We start from the raw sequence: 16,016 nt of genomic DNA on the forward strand, positions 1-16,016 counted from the left end.
GGCACTCAGTCTGCAGACTATCACAGACCTACTTCTTCTATCCTTCTCCTCTTCTACAATGTAAATCCTGCATTTTTCTAATTCTGCACAGTTCTGATAAAGTGTCCAATAAAAGTTTGTAGAATTATGAGAACGGACAGCATTGATAGAATGGACAAAGGCAGTAGTGGAAGCTGATAGGAGTTAAAGAGGCTTTTAGACTGTAAGACATAAGAGTAGAATTAGGCCATTCAGCCCATCGAATCTGCTCCACTATTCCATCATGGCTGATCCTGGATCCCACTCAACCCCATACACCTGCCTTCTCACCATATCCTTTAATGCCCTAACCAATCAGGAAACAATTAACTTCCACCTTGAATATATACATGGACAACAGTCTGTGGTAGAGCATTCCACAGATTTACTACCCTCTGGCTAAAAAATTCCTCCTTACCTGTTCTGAAAGGTCACCCCTCAATTTTGAGGCAGTGTCCTCTAGTTCTGGAAACCCCCACCATATGAAACGTCCTCTCCACATCCATCCTACCTAGTCCTTTCAACATTTGGTAGGTTTCAATGAGATCCCCTCCCCCCTCCACACACATTCTTCTGAATTCTAGTGAGTACAGGCCCAAAGCCACCAGATGCTCATATGTTAACCCCTTTATTTCCAGAATTATCCTCATGAACCTCCTCTGGACTCTCTCCAATGACAACTCTTCCTTTGAGATACGAGGCCCAAAACTGTTGGCAATACTCCAAGTGCAACCTGACTGCTGTCTTATACAGGCTCTGCATTATCTCCTTGCTTTTGTATTCTATTCCCCTTGAAATAAATGCCAACATTGCATTTGTCGTCTTCTTTTCCACAGACTCAGCGTACAAATTAACTTTCTGGGAGTCTTGCACAAGGACCTGTGATGTTTGAACCTTCTCCCCATTTAGATAATAGTCCACACTGTTGTTCCTTTTACCAAAATGCATTATCTTACATTTCCCAGCATTATATTCCACCCGCCACTTTTTTGCCCATTCTTCCAATTTGTCTGTCCTGCTACAATCTCATTGCTTCCTCAGCACTACCCACTCCTCCATCTAGCTTCATATCTGCAAACTTTGCCACAAAGCCATCAATTCCATTATCCAAATCACTGACAATGTGAAAAGCAGCAGTCCCAATACTGACCCATCAGCCCACCAGAAAAGGCCCTTATTCCCACTCGCTGCCTCCTGCCTGTCAGCCATTCCTCTATCCACGCCAGTATCTTTCCTGGGACGCCATAGAATTTTGTTAAGCAGTTAGACAAAAATATGCAGGGAATGCAAGGATATTGATCAGCTACAGGTAGAAAAGATTTAGTTTGACATATTACACACAAAGAGCAAGGCTGAAGGGCCTATATTGTATTGCTGTCTGTTCAGTGAAACATTCTCTCTCACATACCTGCCCTACAGCACCAAACTAAGAAACAACTGCCGTGATATCCTGTGGCAGGGATGGTTGCTATCCAATGACCAGTACACATTTTTTTTTAATGTTATTTATCACTCCAACCATTGTCAGCCATTCCCCTTTCTTGACTTGAGTTTTATCAGGGCTCCTTGATGTGACACTCAGGGCAAAGTGTGAGATCAAAAAAGCAATTGACTGTTTGAATTAAGGCTGTGAATTCCAAGATGAGGCATCATCTGGGGTTAAGTGGCTCTGACAAACCCAAAACTGTAAGCACGTAGAACAGTGTAGTACAACACAGGCCCTTTGGCCCAGTGTTTTGCTGACCTTTTAACCTACTCCAAGATCAATCTAATCTTTCCCTTTCACGTAACCCTCCTTTTTTTTTTCTTTCATCCATGTGCCCATCTCAGTCTCTTAAATCTCCCTAATAAATCCACTTTTAGCATTGGCACTGCGTTCCACGCACTTACCACTGTAAATTTTTTTAAAAAGCTGACATCTGACATCCCCCCTATACTTTCTTCTAATCACCTTAAAGCTATTCCCTCTATTTGCTATTTCTGACCCTGGGAAAAAGTATGCGGTCCACTATATCTATGCCTCTTATCACCTTATACCTGTATTAAGCCACCTCTCATCCTCCTTCGCTCCAAAGAGAAAATCCCCATCTCAATTAACCTTTCCTCATAAGACATGCTCTCTAATTCAGGCACCCTGGTAAATCTCTTCTGCACACTTCAAATCTTCCACATCCTTCCTATAATGAGACCGGCAGGAACAAGCACAATTCCAGTGGTCTAACCAGAATTTTATACAGCTGCAACACTACCTTGCAGCTCATGAACAAAATCGCCCAACTTTTGAAATTGATCCCCTGTAAGTGAGCTCGCAAAGTAAAACAAACAAAGGAGGACAAGGTAACTCAGACAGTAGAGCCTTTTCCACTATTCAAAAAGCATTTTATATAAACTCAAGCCATCCCAAAGCATTTCATAGTTAATAAGGGGTTGTTGCAGTTCTTGTACAGGAATCTATATAGACTATGTTTCATGTCACAATCAGTTTAGGGGCTCAGCTGTTAAATTATCTCAGGTTGTGATAAGTACTTACAGTCAGTGCATTGTTAGGCTTCATTATAATCAAAGCATCAGAGAGAAAATGGGACTCTAATTTTACCACTCTACCAGCGACAACAAGTTTTTTGGCTTGCAGCCCCCGGGTTGCAACAAGACCCTATTGTGCTACAAAATATGAATCGCTTACAGAATTAGGAAAATATTCAGCACTGGATGCCGAGTCTTAATTAAAATGCCCATACCTTGCTTTAGAAAGGTAGCATTTTAATGTTAGTCCTAACCATTTGAGGTCTTGAAGGATATTTTAAATGGGCTTGAAATGACACAAGATACTTTGGGGAGAAGTCCCAACCCCAACAGCAAAGTTTCAGGAGGTTTTCTTAGTACAATATGTGTTGTACAACTAACCCCTGCTTTCAATGGGGTTACCAATATATAAATTACTTTTTCCTAAAAAGAAACCCTTAAAGATAAATACTAAAATTGTTTAGTTGGAGAACACTAAGTGATATTCTTAGTCAGTGGCTGTCCACTTTTCTTTGCTCAGTGTAGAGGAATTACTTTTGTAGCCAGAGTTCCACAGCTCTGGAAGTAATTGATTAAACAGGTTATTTCTGTTAGGCGCTCACTGAACTTCTGACCTATATTCCATAGATCTGAAAAGAGTAAACGGGCCAAATATTTGCTTTTGCACGATACACTGAGTATTAGAAATAAATTAGAGTACAAACAAGATTAACAATGCGTGACAGTTGTACTCCACCCAACCAGCAGTCAGTGTAGCATGTGCATAGCTCCGTTCTTGTCACCCTCAACAACCGATTTCCCACCAATCCGATTTAATGTTAATCATTTCAAACTCCAGTCATGCATTCCACAGCTTATGTTGTGGTTCTCAATTCGACTACTGTAAACTTCCTGGGTACTATAGTGGTTCCAGTGGACGTCTACTTCCCTAGACTTAAGTTAACAGCTCAATTTGTACCACCAAGGAGAACAGCAGGAATATGGCACCCACCACCCACCTGCAGCCTCCCCTCTTTGTCCCAGCACACATCACTTGGAAATGCATTCCCATTCTGTATCTACTGGGATGACATCCCACAACTCCACTTCCTGCCGCACCCTATAACACAACAGTGCCTTCAACTAGTGTAAGGTACCTCCTACCTTTTGAATTAGACCATATGACCCTAAGATACAAGAGCAGAATTAGGTCATTTGACCAATCAAGTCTGCTCTGCCATTTTATTATGACATATCCAATTTTCCACTCAGTCCCAATCTCCTGCCTTCTCCCCATATCCCTTCATACGCTGACCAATCGAGAATCTATCAACTTGCCTTAAATATACGTAAAAAACTTGGCCTCCACAGCTGCCTATGGCAATGAACTCCAGGTTCATCACCGATTAAGAAATGCCTCCTCATCTGTTATTAAAAGGGCACCCCTCTATTCTGAGGCTGTGTCTTCTAGTCTTAGACACTCCCATCCTCTCCACATCAAGGCCTTCCAAATTTTGATGGTTTCAATTAGGTCACCCCTCATTTGAATTCCAGTGAATATAGGCCCAGAGCCATCAAATGCTCTTCATAAGACAAGGTGTTCAAACCTGATATCATTTTCATGAACATTCTTTGAACCTTCATTTCAGCACATCCTTTCTAAGGGGCCCAAAACTGCTCACAATACTTCAAGAGAGGCCTCACCAGTGCTTTATAAAGTCTCAACATTATATCTTTGCTTTTATTTTCTCGTCCACTTGAAATGAATGCTAATATCATATTTGCCTTCCTCACCACGGACTCAACTTGCAAATTAACCCTTACGGAATCCTACACAGGGACTCCCAAGTCCCTTTGTGCCTCAGATTTTTGAGTTTTCTCATTTAGAGAATAGTCTACCCTTTGATTTCTTCTACCAGAGTGCATGACCAGACACTTACACTTTCCGACACTGTATTCCATCTGCCAATTCCTTGCACTCCCTTAATCTATCCAAGTCCTTCTGTAGCGCCTCTACCTCCTCAATATTACCTGCCCTTCCACCTACCTTCATATCATCCACCAAAGTCATTGACATATAACGTAAGAAGTGGTCCCAACACAGACACCTGTGGAACACCACTAGTCACTGGAAGCCAACCATAAAAGGCTCCTCTTATTCCCTCTCTTTGCTTCCTACCAATCAGCTACTGCTTTATCCATGCTAGTATCTTTCCTGTAATACCTTGGGCTTGTAGCTTGTTAAGCAACCTCATGTGTGGCACCTTGTCAAAGGCAAATTAACAAGTACACAACATCAACTGATTCTCCTTTGTCTATCCAGCTTGTGGATTATTATCTAAATGGGGAGAAGGTTCAAACATCAGAGGTCCTTGTGCAAGATTCCCAGAAGGTTAAATTGTACGCTGTGCCTGTGACAGGCAGGAAGCAGAGGGTCATGGTGGAGGGAGTACATTCAAATTGGAGTGTTGTGACTAGTGGTATACCACAAGGATCTGTTCTGGGACCTCTACTTTTCATGATTTTCATTAACGAACTGGATGTGGGGGTAGAAGGGTGGGTTGGCAAGCTTGCAGACGACACAAAGGTTGGTGGTGTTGTGGATAGCGTAGAGGATTGTCGAAGATTGCAGAGAGACATTGATAGGATGCAGAAGTGGGCTGAGAAGTGGCAGATGGAGTTCAACCTGGAGAAGTGTGAGGTGGTACACTTTGGAAGGACAAACTCCAAGGCAGAGTACAAAGTAAATGGCAGGATACTTGGTAGTGTGGAGGAGCAGAGGGATCTGGGGGTACATGTCCACAGATCCCTGACAGTTGCCTCACAGGTGGATAGGGTAGTTAAGAAAGCTTATGGGGTGTTAGCTTTCATAAGTCAAGGGATAGAGTTTAAGAGTCGCGATGTAATGATGCAGCTCTATAAAACTCTGGTTAGGCCACACTTGGAGTACTGTGTCCATTTCTGGTCGCCTCACTATAGGAAGGATGTAGAAGCATTGGAAAGGGTACACAGGAGATTTACCAGGATGCTGCCTGGTTTAGAGAGTGTGGATTATGATCAGAGATTAAGGGAGCTAGGGCTTTACTCTTTGGAGAGGAGGAGGATGAGCGGAGACATGATAGAGGTGTACAAGATATTAAGAGGATAGAGTGGATAGCCAGCACCTCTTCCCCAGGGCACCACTTCTCAATACAAGAGGACAAGGCTTTAAGGTAAGGGGTGGGAAGTTCAAGGGGGATATTAGAAGAAGGTTTTTTATTCAGAGAGTGGTTGGTGCGTGGAATGCACTGCCTGAGTCAGTGGTGGAGGCAGATACACTCATGAAGTTTAAGAGACTACTATTCAGGTATATAGAGGAATTTAAGTTGGGGGCTTACATGGGAGGCAGGGTTTGAGGGTCGGCACAACATTGTGGGCCAAAGGGCCTGTACTGTGCTGTACTATTCTATGTTTTATGTTTATTTCTTCAAAGAATTCCAGCAAGATCTTTCCTCAGAAAACCATGATGACTATGGCCTATTTTATCATGTGCCTCCAAGGACCCCGAGACCTCATTCTTAACAATCGACTCCAACATCTCCCCAACCACTGAGGTCCTATAATGTTCTTTCTTCTGCCTCTCTTCCTTCTTCAAGAGTGGAGTGACAGTTGCAATTTTCCAGTCTTCTGGAACCATTCCAGAATCTAGTGATTCTTGAAAGATCATTACTAATGCCTCCACAATCTCTTCAGCCACCTCTTTCAGAACCCTGGGGTGCACACCAACTGGTCCAGGTGACTTCAGACCTGTCAGTTTCTCCAAGAACCTTCTCCCTAGAAATGGCAAGTTCACACACTTCTGACCCAACACTCTGGAACTTCCAGCATACCATTAGTGCCTTCCACTGGGGATGAACAGTACATATCAGACTTGTCAATGATGCCTAGAAGCCTCGAAATTTATTTTCCCAAACAATCCTATCATGTTTTCCCATCAAAGATGAGATTAAATATTAGAGATTAGCTTTACTTGTCACATGCACATCGAAACATACAGGGAAATGTGTCAAATCAAGTCAGCAAGGGTTGTGCTGCACAGCTCACAAGTGTTGCCATGTTTCCAACACTAACATAGCATGCCCACAACTCACTAAATCTAACCGCACATCTTTGGAATGTGGGATGGAACCAGAATACCCAGAGGAAACCCAACATGGTCACAGGGAGAAGATACAAACACCTTACAGACAGCAGTGGGAATTGAACCCCCGACCAAAGATGGCATTGTAAAGCACTGAGCAAACTGATGCGTCAACTATTTTCGTCTTTCTGTATACTCACTGCATCTATATTGTATTCTCCAGGCGTTCCTTTGTACAATTGTATATCATATACTGCAGTTAAACATTTATTTCTAACAAGCATTCAAGCTTAGATTTGATTATGTTGTATGGAGTAATGCCATTTTGCAGATAAACTTATCAATTCTTTTGTTCGATTACTCTAACAATGGCAAACATTGTTCACCCAATGGTTTATTAGAATGCCACCATCCATATTGCCATTTTGATGTCAAGAATGGACCATTAGCCTGGGATATCACATTTACTCATTACAGCCTCATGCAACACACTTGTCAGCTTGCAATCAGGAGCAGCACCACAGACCGGGCTTCTATGTTCAGACAGCATCACTTACTGAACAGTCAATAACCTCACCCAGAAATTCAGCTTGCCCAATGGACCAGAAATGTCCCAACAATTACCAATGTATGGCTCTAGAAAACATGAAAAAAACCCTCATTGAAATAGCCGCAGTGTGTGGAGACTCAATGGGCCGAATGGCCTACTTATGCTCCTATATCTTATGGAAACAGCAGGGCTCCTTTTCTTTAAAATGTATTTAACTGTTTGGTGAATACACCACTCCAACATTAACTTTGTCATCTAACCAACTCACTGCTTTTCCACATGTGACATTATCATGTTTCCAGAAAATTCAGTATTTCTGGCTTGCATTGATCAAACACAAGTTTAAAGGTGTGTCTCTGTCCCTACCTTCGATTGGCTGTGAACTTCATCTACGATTTTGCTACATCAGGCCCAACTTTTCTAACAAGACAATTGACCATCCTCATCATCTGCTCCATCCAGAATTCTATACACATGCAACATGACTTACCAACTTTTCCTCTCAATGCCCGATCCAATGAAGGCAACTATGCTGCACACCTTTACAACCAACTTGCGTTGACATTTCGGGAGCTATGGACTTTCACTCCAAAGTCCCCCCCCCCCCCCATGTATCAATGCCTCTAAGGGCCCTGCCATTTACGGTATACTTCCTTCTTACATTTGACCACCTAATACGCAATAAGGGAGGGGTGATGGGCAGATGGAACTAGGTGAGGGAGGGAAGATCCTTGCTGTTACAGAAGAAAAGGAGCCCTGGAAGTGCAGGTTACCTGAAATTGAAAAACTCACCATCCATGGCATTAGTTGTACACTGAAGCAGAATAAAAGATGTTATTCTCTAAGTTTGCATTGGAGAAGGCTGAATACAGATAGGATTGTGTGGGAATGGGAAAAGGGAGCTGAAGAACTATGGAGTGGGGATTGCAGAAAGCTCAGATATTCTGCAGAATGGATGCCTGGTCTGCATTAGTCTCACCGAAATGGAAGCTGAGGCAGCCACATCACAAATAACAAATGCAGTGGATCTTTGCCTGGCATGGATGGGCTGCTTAGGTTAAGGGAACTGATATGTTAACCTTTGTTGCAACAGATATGGAGCACAACAGAAATGAAGCTTTAAAGTTTTACAGATCTTTGGCGAGGCCATCTGGAGTACTTTCAGTCCAAGAAGTGTGACAATGCAGATTCAACAACAATCTGATCCCCTGGGAAAAAAGGAACAGTGACTATGGAACAGGTCTACACTATTTTGAAAGGTGGGGGGGGGGTGGGGGGGGACAATTCAATTATAGCAAGATTCCAAAAAACAAAATTATGGGTAAATGTTTCCTCCATCTGCATTATGGGATAAAATAGTCAGCTAACTTGAGCCTGAAGGAGGTGGAATGGTTTTGCTCTGGAGGATTGCTAATCTTCTATCAGCAGTGAGGTACTGACGCTCAATCTCATAGACACTAATAGAATCCGCTGACATGGCAAATTCAGGCAGAAATGGGTAGAGGTCTTTTTAACTGGCAGAGCAGCATGCACGTGCGCGATCACCTCCGCACTGATTTCTCACACCAGCTGCTAAAACATGAAAATTAGAGTGTATAAAATTTCAAAACGGTAAATATTTTGTCTATTAATATTTCAATAATACAAATTCTGAAAAGCACTGAATTTTCACTGAATTGTGAATCTTCCTGACGTTGGGGAAAGTGGACCCACAGTGATTGCTAATTTTTAAGCTGTTCCATTGTACGGTGTACATTATGAAAAGGAGCATTGAAATAAAATGCAGTAGGAATCAGTTACATGGTGAACAAAGCTGAAATTTGTACAAAACATATCATTCATTTGCATACACCAAATCTAAAACCCCTTGTACTATAGAGTATTTAGATGTGCTCCAAAGGGCTTTCAGGAGATGCAATCATAAGACAAGAAAGGAATGGACAATTATTTGTGTGAATAAGTTGTTTCTATAGTAATTTTTTATTCACAAAAAAAATGGACCATACACAAAGACTTATGCCAAAGAAAATGGCAATAAATACAAAAAATGAGGAGAGAATTCCTACATGGATAAAATATGGCACATAAGTAAAATACATTTAATCTATAGCAAAAATGAGAAAGCATACAGCATTTGTAGTGTCCCTTTTTAGTACAGGCATTTATTCAGTTACCTAAATTTGCAAACTGCTTTGCCCATTCGGTTAATGGTAGTGAAAGGAACATCTCAGTTTTCAGTCACGAGCTTTAGTCTCTTCATACACACAAAGCCCCAACGATCCCAACAACGTGTTACATAAAGATGTAAAAGTGTTTGGTACTTTCATACCGCATAACTAGTTTTGTTGTTCAACATTCCAGGATGTAAAGGTTTAAGGCATGGTTAACCATTTAACATAGTTAAGCTTTGAGCCCTTTACCACAGGTGCGTTGAATGGCACAGTCAAAAAAAAAAAAATCTTATACAGATAAATTGAAAATTGATCAATACAAACATTAAGGGCTATAATCCATCTTAACAAACATGATTTCCATCTTGGCTTTGTGCTCACTTAAGGTTGTGTATTTGAAAAGGCATTGGTCCCATTAATTTAGGTTATGAAGATTAGAAAAATTATACGACTAAAGAATATGACAGTGACTAGCAGTAAATGCACATTTACACTGATTTCAGCACTTTATCATTTGCCACTGTGTCATAACAGGCAGCAACTCTGTGCAACAAATACGTTGCATTGGTTTAAGGGATATCCTAAAAAGTGAATATTTCAGGCGCTCTCAAGATTCAATAAAATGTGTATAAATGTGGTAAATAAAACCAATCCACCAAATTTTAAAAAGTGGGGAGGTGCTAGGTATGGATTCTGAAAAGTTGACTTTTAGGAACTTTCCTTCAAGTGAGTGAAAATCAATTATCTCCAGTACTTAAAGTGGTAATTACTGTTACCAGCACATGGCAATGAAAGAAAAACTAGAAAAGCAAGACAGCAAAATACTGATTTATGGATTAGCTGTGTACAGAAAAGCCAGGAATCCAATCTTTAGGGCCTTTAAATTCATGGAAGACTGTAGCAAAATCAAAGCTGTCTAGCTAGTTCATGGGCCATAATACTGATCATTAATAATCAACACCGTGATCAGAGTAATCACCACGGTAATCTCCTTGGTACTCATCCTGATACTCTGCAGGATACTCATCTGGGTATTCACCTGCATAGTCACCTTGGTAATCTCCATCGCTATACTCCGAGCCATTTGTTCCCTGGCTTCCATTGTGAATGACAGGCTCAGTTGGGGTGGCACAATATTTGGAGTCATACACTTGTCGTCCCAGGCCGTATACAGTCATACCCGTTTGGGAAGCCCCTTTATTGGTGCCCATCTGCAATGATATTGTGGAGGTGTCACACTTCTCTGTTGACACCTTTTGGTCATAGATGTGTCTTCTGGTACCTGGGGCTGTCATGCCAGCCTAGAAAAAGTGAAGAGAAAAAAAATCAAGTAATCAGGACTTTAATGCTGAAATGTTTTATTTGTCCAGGTTTAAGGTATTGGTAAGACGAAGTTCAAAAGGCAATTACCAAACTCAATTTGGTCATCACACCTGATTTGACAAAAACAACCGGCCACCTCTCTCTACTCTGGATAAAGGGGTCTTGAATGCACTGATCAAACGAACAAATGCACTGACGATACAACCGTTGTTGGTAGAATCTCAGGTGGTGACAAGAGGGCGTACAGGAGTGAGATATGCCAACTAGTGGAATGGTGCCACAGCAACATGGCACGCAACTTCATTAAGACGAAAGAGCTGGTTGTGGACTTCAGGAAGGGTAAGACAAAGGAGCACATACCAATCCTCAGAGGGATCAGAAGTGGAGAGAGTGAGCAGCTTCAGGTTCCTGGGCATCAAGATCTCTGAGGTCTAACCTGGTCCCAACATACTGATGTAGTCATAAAGGCAGCAAGACAGCGGCTATATTGATTTGGCATGTCAACAAATACACTCAAAAACTTCTATAGCTGTATCGTGGAGAGCATTCTGACAGGCTGCATTACTGTCTGGTATGGAGAGGTTACTGCACAGGACCGAAAGAAGCTGCAGGGTCCATTATTAAGGACATCCAGCACCCAGGGAATGCCTTTTTCTCACTGTTACCATCAGGTAGGAGATACAGAAGCCTGAAGGCACACACTCAGCAATTCAGGAACAGCTCCTGCCCCTCTGCTATCCAATTCCTAAATGGACATTGAAGCTTTGGACATTAGCTCACTTTTTTAAAAAATATACAGTACTTCTGTTTTTGCACATTAAAAAAAATCCATTCAACATACGTAACTGTTTTACTTGTTTATTTATTATTATTTTTACATCTCTGCTAGATTATGTATTGCACTGAACTGCTGCTGCTAAGTTAACAAATTTCACGTCACATGCCCGTGATCATAAACCCGATTCTGATTCTGACACGTAGGCTTTGGGTCAGGTCCAATACAACCAATACCAGATTTTGTCACATCTGTTCAGAGCAGAAGATGTAAATATCATGGTGGTTACCTGAGGCCAAATTTGCAAAGCCTAGAAAATCTGGGTTTGTTAATATTTCATGGAACCAAAAAAATTCACTCAACTCAATAGATCAACTCTAGGGAATCTGAATTTACACAAGGGACCAGAAAAAGTTACGGAGTAAGAAATGCAAGGAAGGCAAAACTGGAAATGGGAACATCCTGAGCAGGACCCCCAGCCACTGGCATTGAATGACAGTTTACTCAAGTACAGGTGCTCAGCAGCTGGAGACCGACTGAACAAAACAGGGTTGAAGATTCTGGGCAAGATCCAACAATATTACATCTGCTACTAAAATAAGCAGATCGATGACAATGATTTCATTAAAAGTACACCCACACGAAGTGTTGTCACAGGAAGACAGCATTCATCATCAGGGACCTCAACAAGACATGCTTTCTTCTCACTGCTGCCATTGGGAAGGTACAGGAGGCTCAGGACCCACACCACCAGGTTCAGGAATTGCTATTATCCTTCGACTGTAAGGCTCTTGAACCAAAGGGAATAAATAACCACTCAACTTCATTGAAATGCTCCCACAAACTATGGATTAATTTTCAAGGACTCAACATCTCAGATTCTTGATTTTTATTGTTTATTATCAATTCTTTATTTTTGTATTTAAACAGTTTGTTGTCTTTTGCACATTGGTTGAACACAATTGCTGCAGTCTTCCTTTGGTTCTATTAAGGATTTACTGAGTATCCCACAAGAAAATTAATCTCAGGGCTGTACCTGGTGACATATGCACTAATAAATTTACTTTGAACTTCGTGAAATATCTACAGTAACACAAAATACTGGAGGAACTCAGCAGGTCAGGCAGCACCTATGGGGAGGGATGAACAGTCGACGTTTCGGACTGAGACCTTTCAACATATACAAACAAGTTACTAAAACATTCTTCAAATGCCCCATCCATACCATCCTTAGTGCCTGCTGTGACTAGTACTGCAGACCTTATCCTACAGAAGTTTTAACATGATGTGAAAAGTGTAATCAACTCCACCCCATTCACTAAGGCACACACGTATGTGGATCAGCGCTGTTATCACACACGGATCGAACTGCATATATACAGAGAAACATGCATTAAAAATAGCTTTTTCTGCAAGGGAAATCCGTAGACTGGAATTCCAAGAATCACTGAGTCAATGAAACTGCTACATTTAACAAACTGCCTTTACATCACCTTTATCTGCCTTACTGTTGAAATCCTGCTGCCTCTGAAGATTTTTGCAACTCGGCCATTTCGTCTGTAATCATGTGCAACACACTGCACACTGTGGCCAGACTCGGTTCCATTAACTGGGGAAGATATTGTCAGAAGTTCAGCATCCAGGTGTGCTCCACTCCCCCTGGCTCAAGCTGCTCTGAAGAATATCGAACCTGAATGCCGGTTAGTGGAGCCCAGGAGGTAAAAGCCAGCATTTTTCATGGCATTTGCTCAAAATGCCTGTTAGATCAGTGGGTGGTATGAAGATCTCTGCAAACACCAGCACTCAGTAGCCAACAGCCTTTTGTTCCCCCCGCCCCCCACATACTTCTTTTAAGACTGGTTTAGTGAATCATAATCACTAACATATGTCATGAAAAGCATTATTTTGTGAAAGCAGTTTAGTACAATACAAAATTACTGCAAGTTACACTTCGAAATATAAAGCAAATTAGTGTAAAAAGAGAAGGAGTTTGTGGACCATTCAGAAATCTGATGGCAGAGGGGAAGAGGTTGTTTCTAAAATTAAGTGATTCGGTGAACAAGTCCAAGGCAACTGGGTTCTGCTTGTGCTGTGACGACAAAACAAAGGGATGGATACAAGGAATGAAAGAGAAGAGACATACAATTTTTACAGAGCTTGACAGATGGAACATGTCAGTCTTAAAATATGTGGGCTGCTATTCATAAAGTTTTTTTGAGTATTTGGAAATCACCATCCAGGAGTTATGCAGACTCAGTACACTTGACAAGACTTTAAGGTAATGCAGATTATATTGCAGAGGGTGGAGAAAGAATTTTGCCCATTTGGGGCATTTCAGTTATGAGGAAAGATTGGGTAGACTGGATTTATTTTCACTGGAGCAGAGAGCGCCAAGGGAGGTCTTAGTAAAGGGATCCAAAATTATGAGGGGTATACACAGGGTATATAATAGTAAACTTGTCCCCATAACCGAGAATCTATAAGGAGCACAGGCTCACAGTACAGTGGGGCCAAACAGCCTATTCTTCCTTCCATGTCTTGCTTACTTCTTTAGCAAAGTGGTTATGTAAACAAAAATAATGATAAAGATTACAACAAGGATGATTACATGAGTCATATAATAATGCAGATCAGTCATCAAGCAAGGTTCCAGTTTCAGCTGGGGCAGAAAAACTAAAAAAAAACACATCACACACGTATCTTAACAGCACTGCATCAAAATACACAGGAACAATTATTTACATTACCTGACTTGCACCTTTGTTTGTCCCCATCTGAAGGCTTATGGTTGTTTGATCATATGGCTTCTCAGTATGAGTTTTTGGATCATAAAGGTGTCTTCGAGTGCCATAGGCAGTCATGCCCGCTTGGCTGGCACATTTGTTGGTTCCCATCTGAAATAAAGATTATTTTTAAGAACATACAGCACTCCAGCACAGTTCAGGCCCTTCATCCTGCAATTTTGGACTAACCTTTAACCCACTCTAATATCAATCTAACCCTTCCCTCCTACATATCATCCGTGCACCTAAGAGTTTCTTAAACGTCCCTAATGTAGCAGCCTCTACCATCACCCCTGGCCAGCCATTACATTACCACACTACCACATTATGTAAAAACAAATCTTACCTCTGACATTTCCCTCTATACTTTCCTCCAGTCACTTTAAAATTCTGCCCCCGGGCATCAGCCATTTCAATGGGAAAACTGAGGCCCTGAAGCCACACACTTTAGAACAAATGAGTCCCATCAATGTTCAAGTTGCACAACAACCAGTGTTAACCTGGCTAAAGATTATTACTGTACATGTGAGACTCACTTTAGTAAAGCTCAATCGTAACAGGTAAAAGTACGATCAGTACCTACAGAGCTACATCCCAGAAGACATGGGGAAAGTCAAAGGAATAATTATAATGTGCCCCAAGTTAGAATGCAGGTAGTTTCAAATCAGGGTTTATGATAGAAACGGAAAAATGGTAGGGAAACCACCTCAAACAGTTTAATCCAATGTTCTATAGATTCAGGATCAGTTCCTGTGGATTGGAGGGTAGCTAATGTTGTCCCTCTCTTCAAGAAGGGAGGAAGAGAGAAAACAGGGAATTATAGAATGGTTAGCCTGACGTCAGTGGTGGGAAAGATGCTGGAGTCAATTATAAAAGATGAAATTACGACACATCTGGATAGTAGTAACAGGATTGGTCCGAGTCAGCTTGGATTTACGAAGGGGAAATCGTGCTTGACTAATCTGGAATTTTTTTGAGGATGTAACTATGAAAATGGACAAGGGAGAGCCAATGGATGTAGTGTACCTGGACTTTCAGAAAGCCTTTGATAAAGTCCCACATAGGAGATTAGTGAGCAAAATTAGGGCACATGATATTGTGGGCAGAGTACTGACATGGATTGAAAATTGGCTGGCTGATAGAAAACAACGAGTAGCGATTAACGGGTCCCTTTCAGAATGGCAGGCGGTGAACAGTGGGGTACCGCAAGGTTCAGTGCTGGGACCGCAGCTGTTTACAATATATATTAATGATTTAGATGAGGAAATTAAAAGTAACATTAGCAAATTTGCCAATGACACAAAGCTGGTGGCAGTGTGAAATGTGAGGAGGATGTTATGAGAATGCAAGGTGACTTGGACAGGCTGGGTGAGTGGGCAGATGCATGGCAGATGCAGTTTAATGTGGATAAATGTGAAGTTATCCACTTTGGTGGTAAGAACAGGAAGGCAGATTATTATCTAAATGGAGTGAAGTTAGGAAAAGGGGAAATACAACGAGATCTAGGTGTTCTTGTACATCAGTCACTGAAAGCAAGCATGCAAGTACAGCAGGCAGTGAAGAAAGCTAATGGCATGCTGGCCTTCATAACAAGGGGAATTGAGTATAAGAGCAAGGAGGTCCTTCTGCAGCTGTACGGGGCCCTGGTGAGACCACACCTGGAGTACTGTGTGCAGTTTTGGTCTCCAAATTTGAGGAAAGACATTCTTGCTATTGAGGGAGTGCAGCGTAGATTCACAAGGTTAATTCCTGGGATGGCGGGACTGTCATATGT

General features: G+C 41.6%; 1 protein-coding gene across 1 annotated transcript in view; it reads right to left on the reverse strand.

Annotated features, from left to right (window-relative positions):
• Positions 1–9,134: 9,134 nt before the first annotated feature.
• The window catches only part of cnn3a (calponin 3, acidic a), a 78,251-nt gene continuing 71,369 nt past the window's right edge, over positions 9,135–16,016 (reverse strand). The window contains exons 6-7 of the mRNA XM_072273490.1: positions 14,207–14,353; positions 9,135–10,662 (exon numbers count right to left, since the gene is read on the reverse strand). Of these exons, the coding sequence (XP_072129591.1) occupies positions 10,309–10,662; positions 14,207–14,353 (501 nt within the window). The 3' untranslated portion in view covers positions 9,135–10,308. The remainder of the gene's footprint in view (positions 10,663–14,206; positions 14,354–16,016) is intronic.

Source organism: Mobula birostris, chromosome 12 (assembly GCF_030028105.1).
Source record: "Mobula birostris isolate sMobBir1 chromosome 12, sMobBir1.hap1, whole genome shotgun sequence".
Taxonomy (NCBI): Eukaryota; Metazoa; Chordata; class Chondrichthyes; order Myliobatiformes; family Myliobatidae; genus Mobula; species Mobula birostris.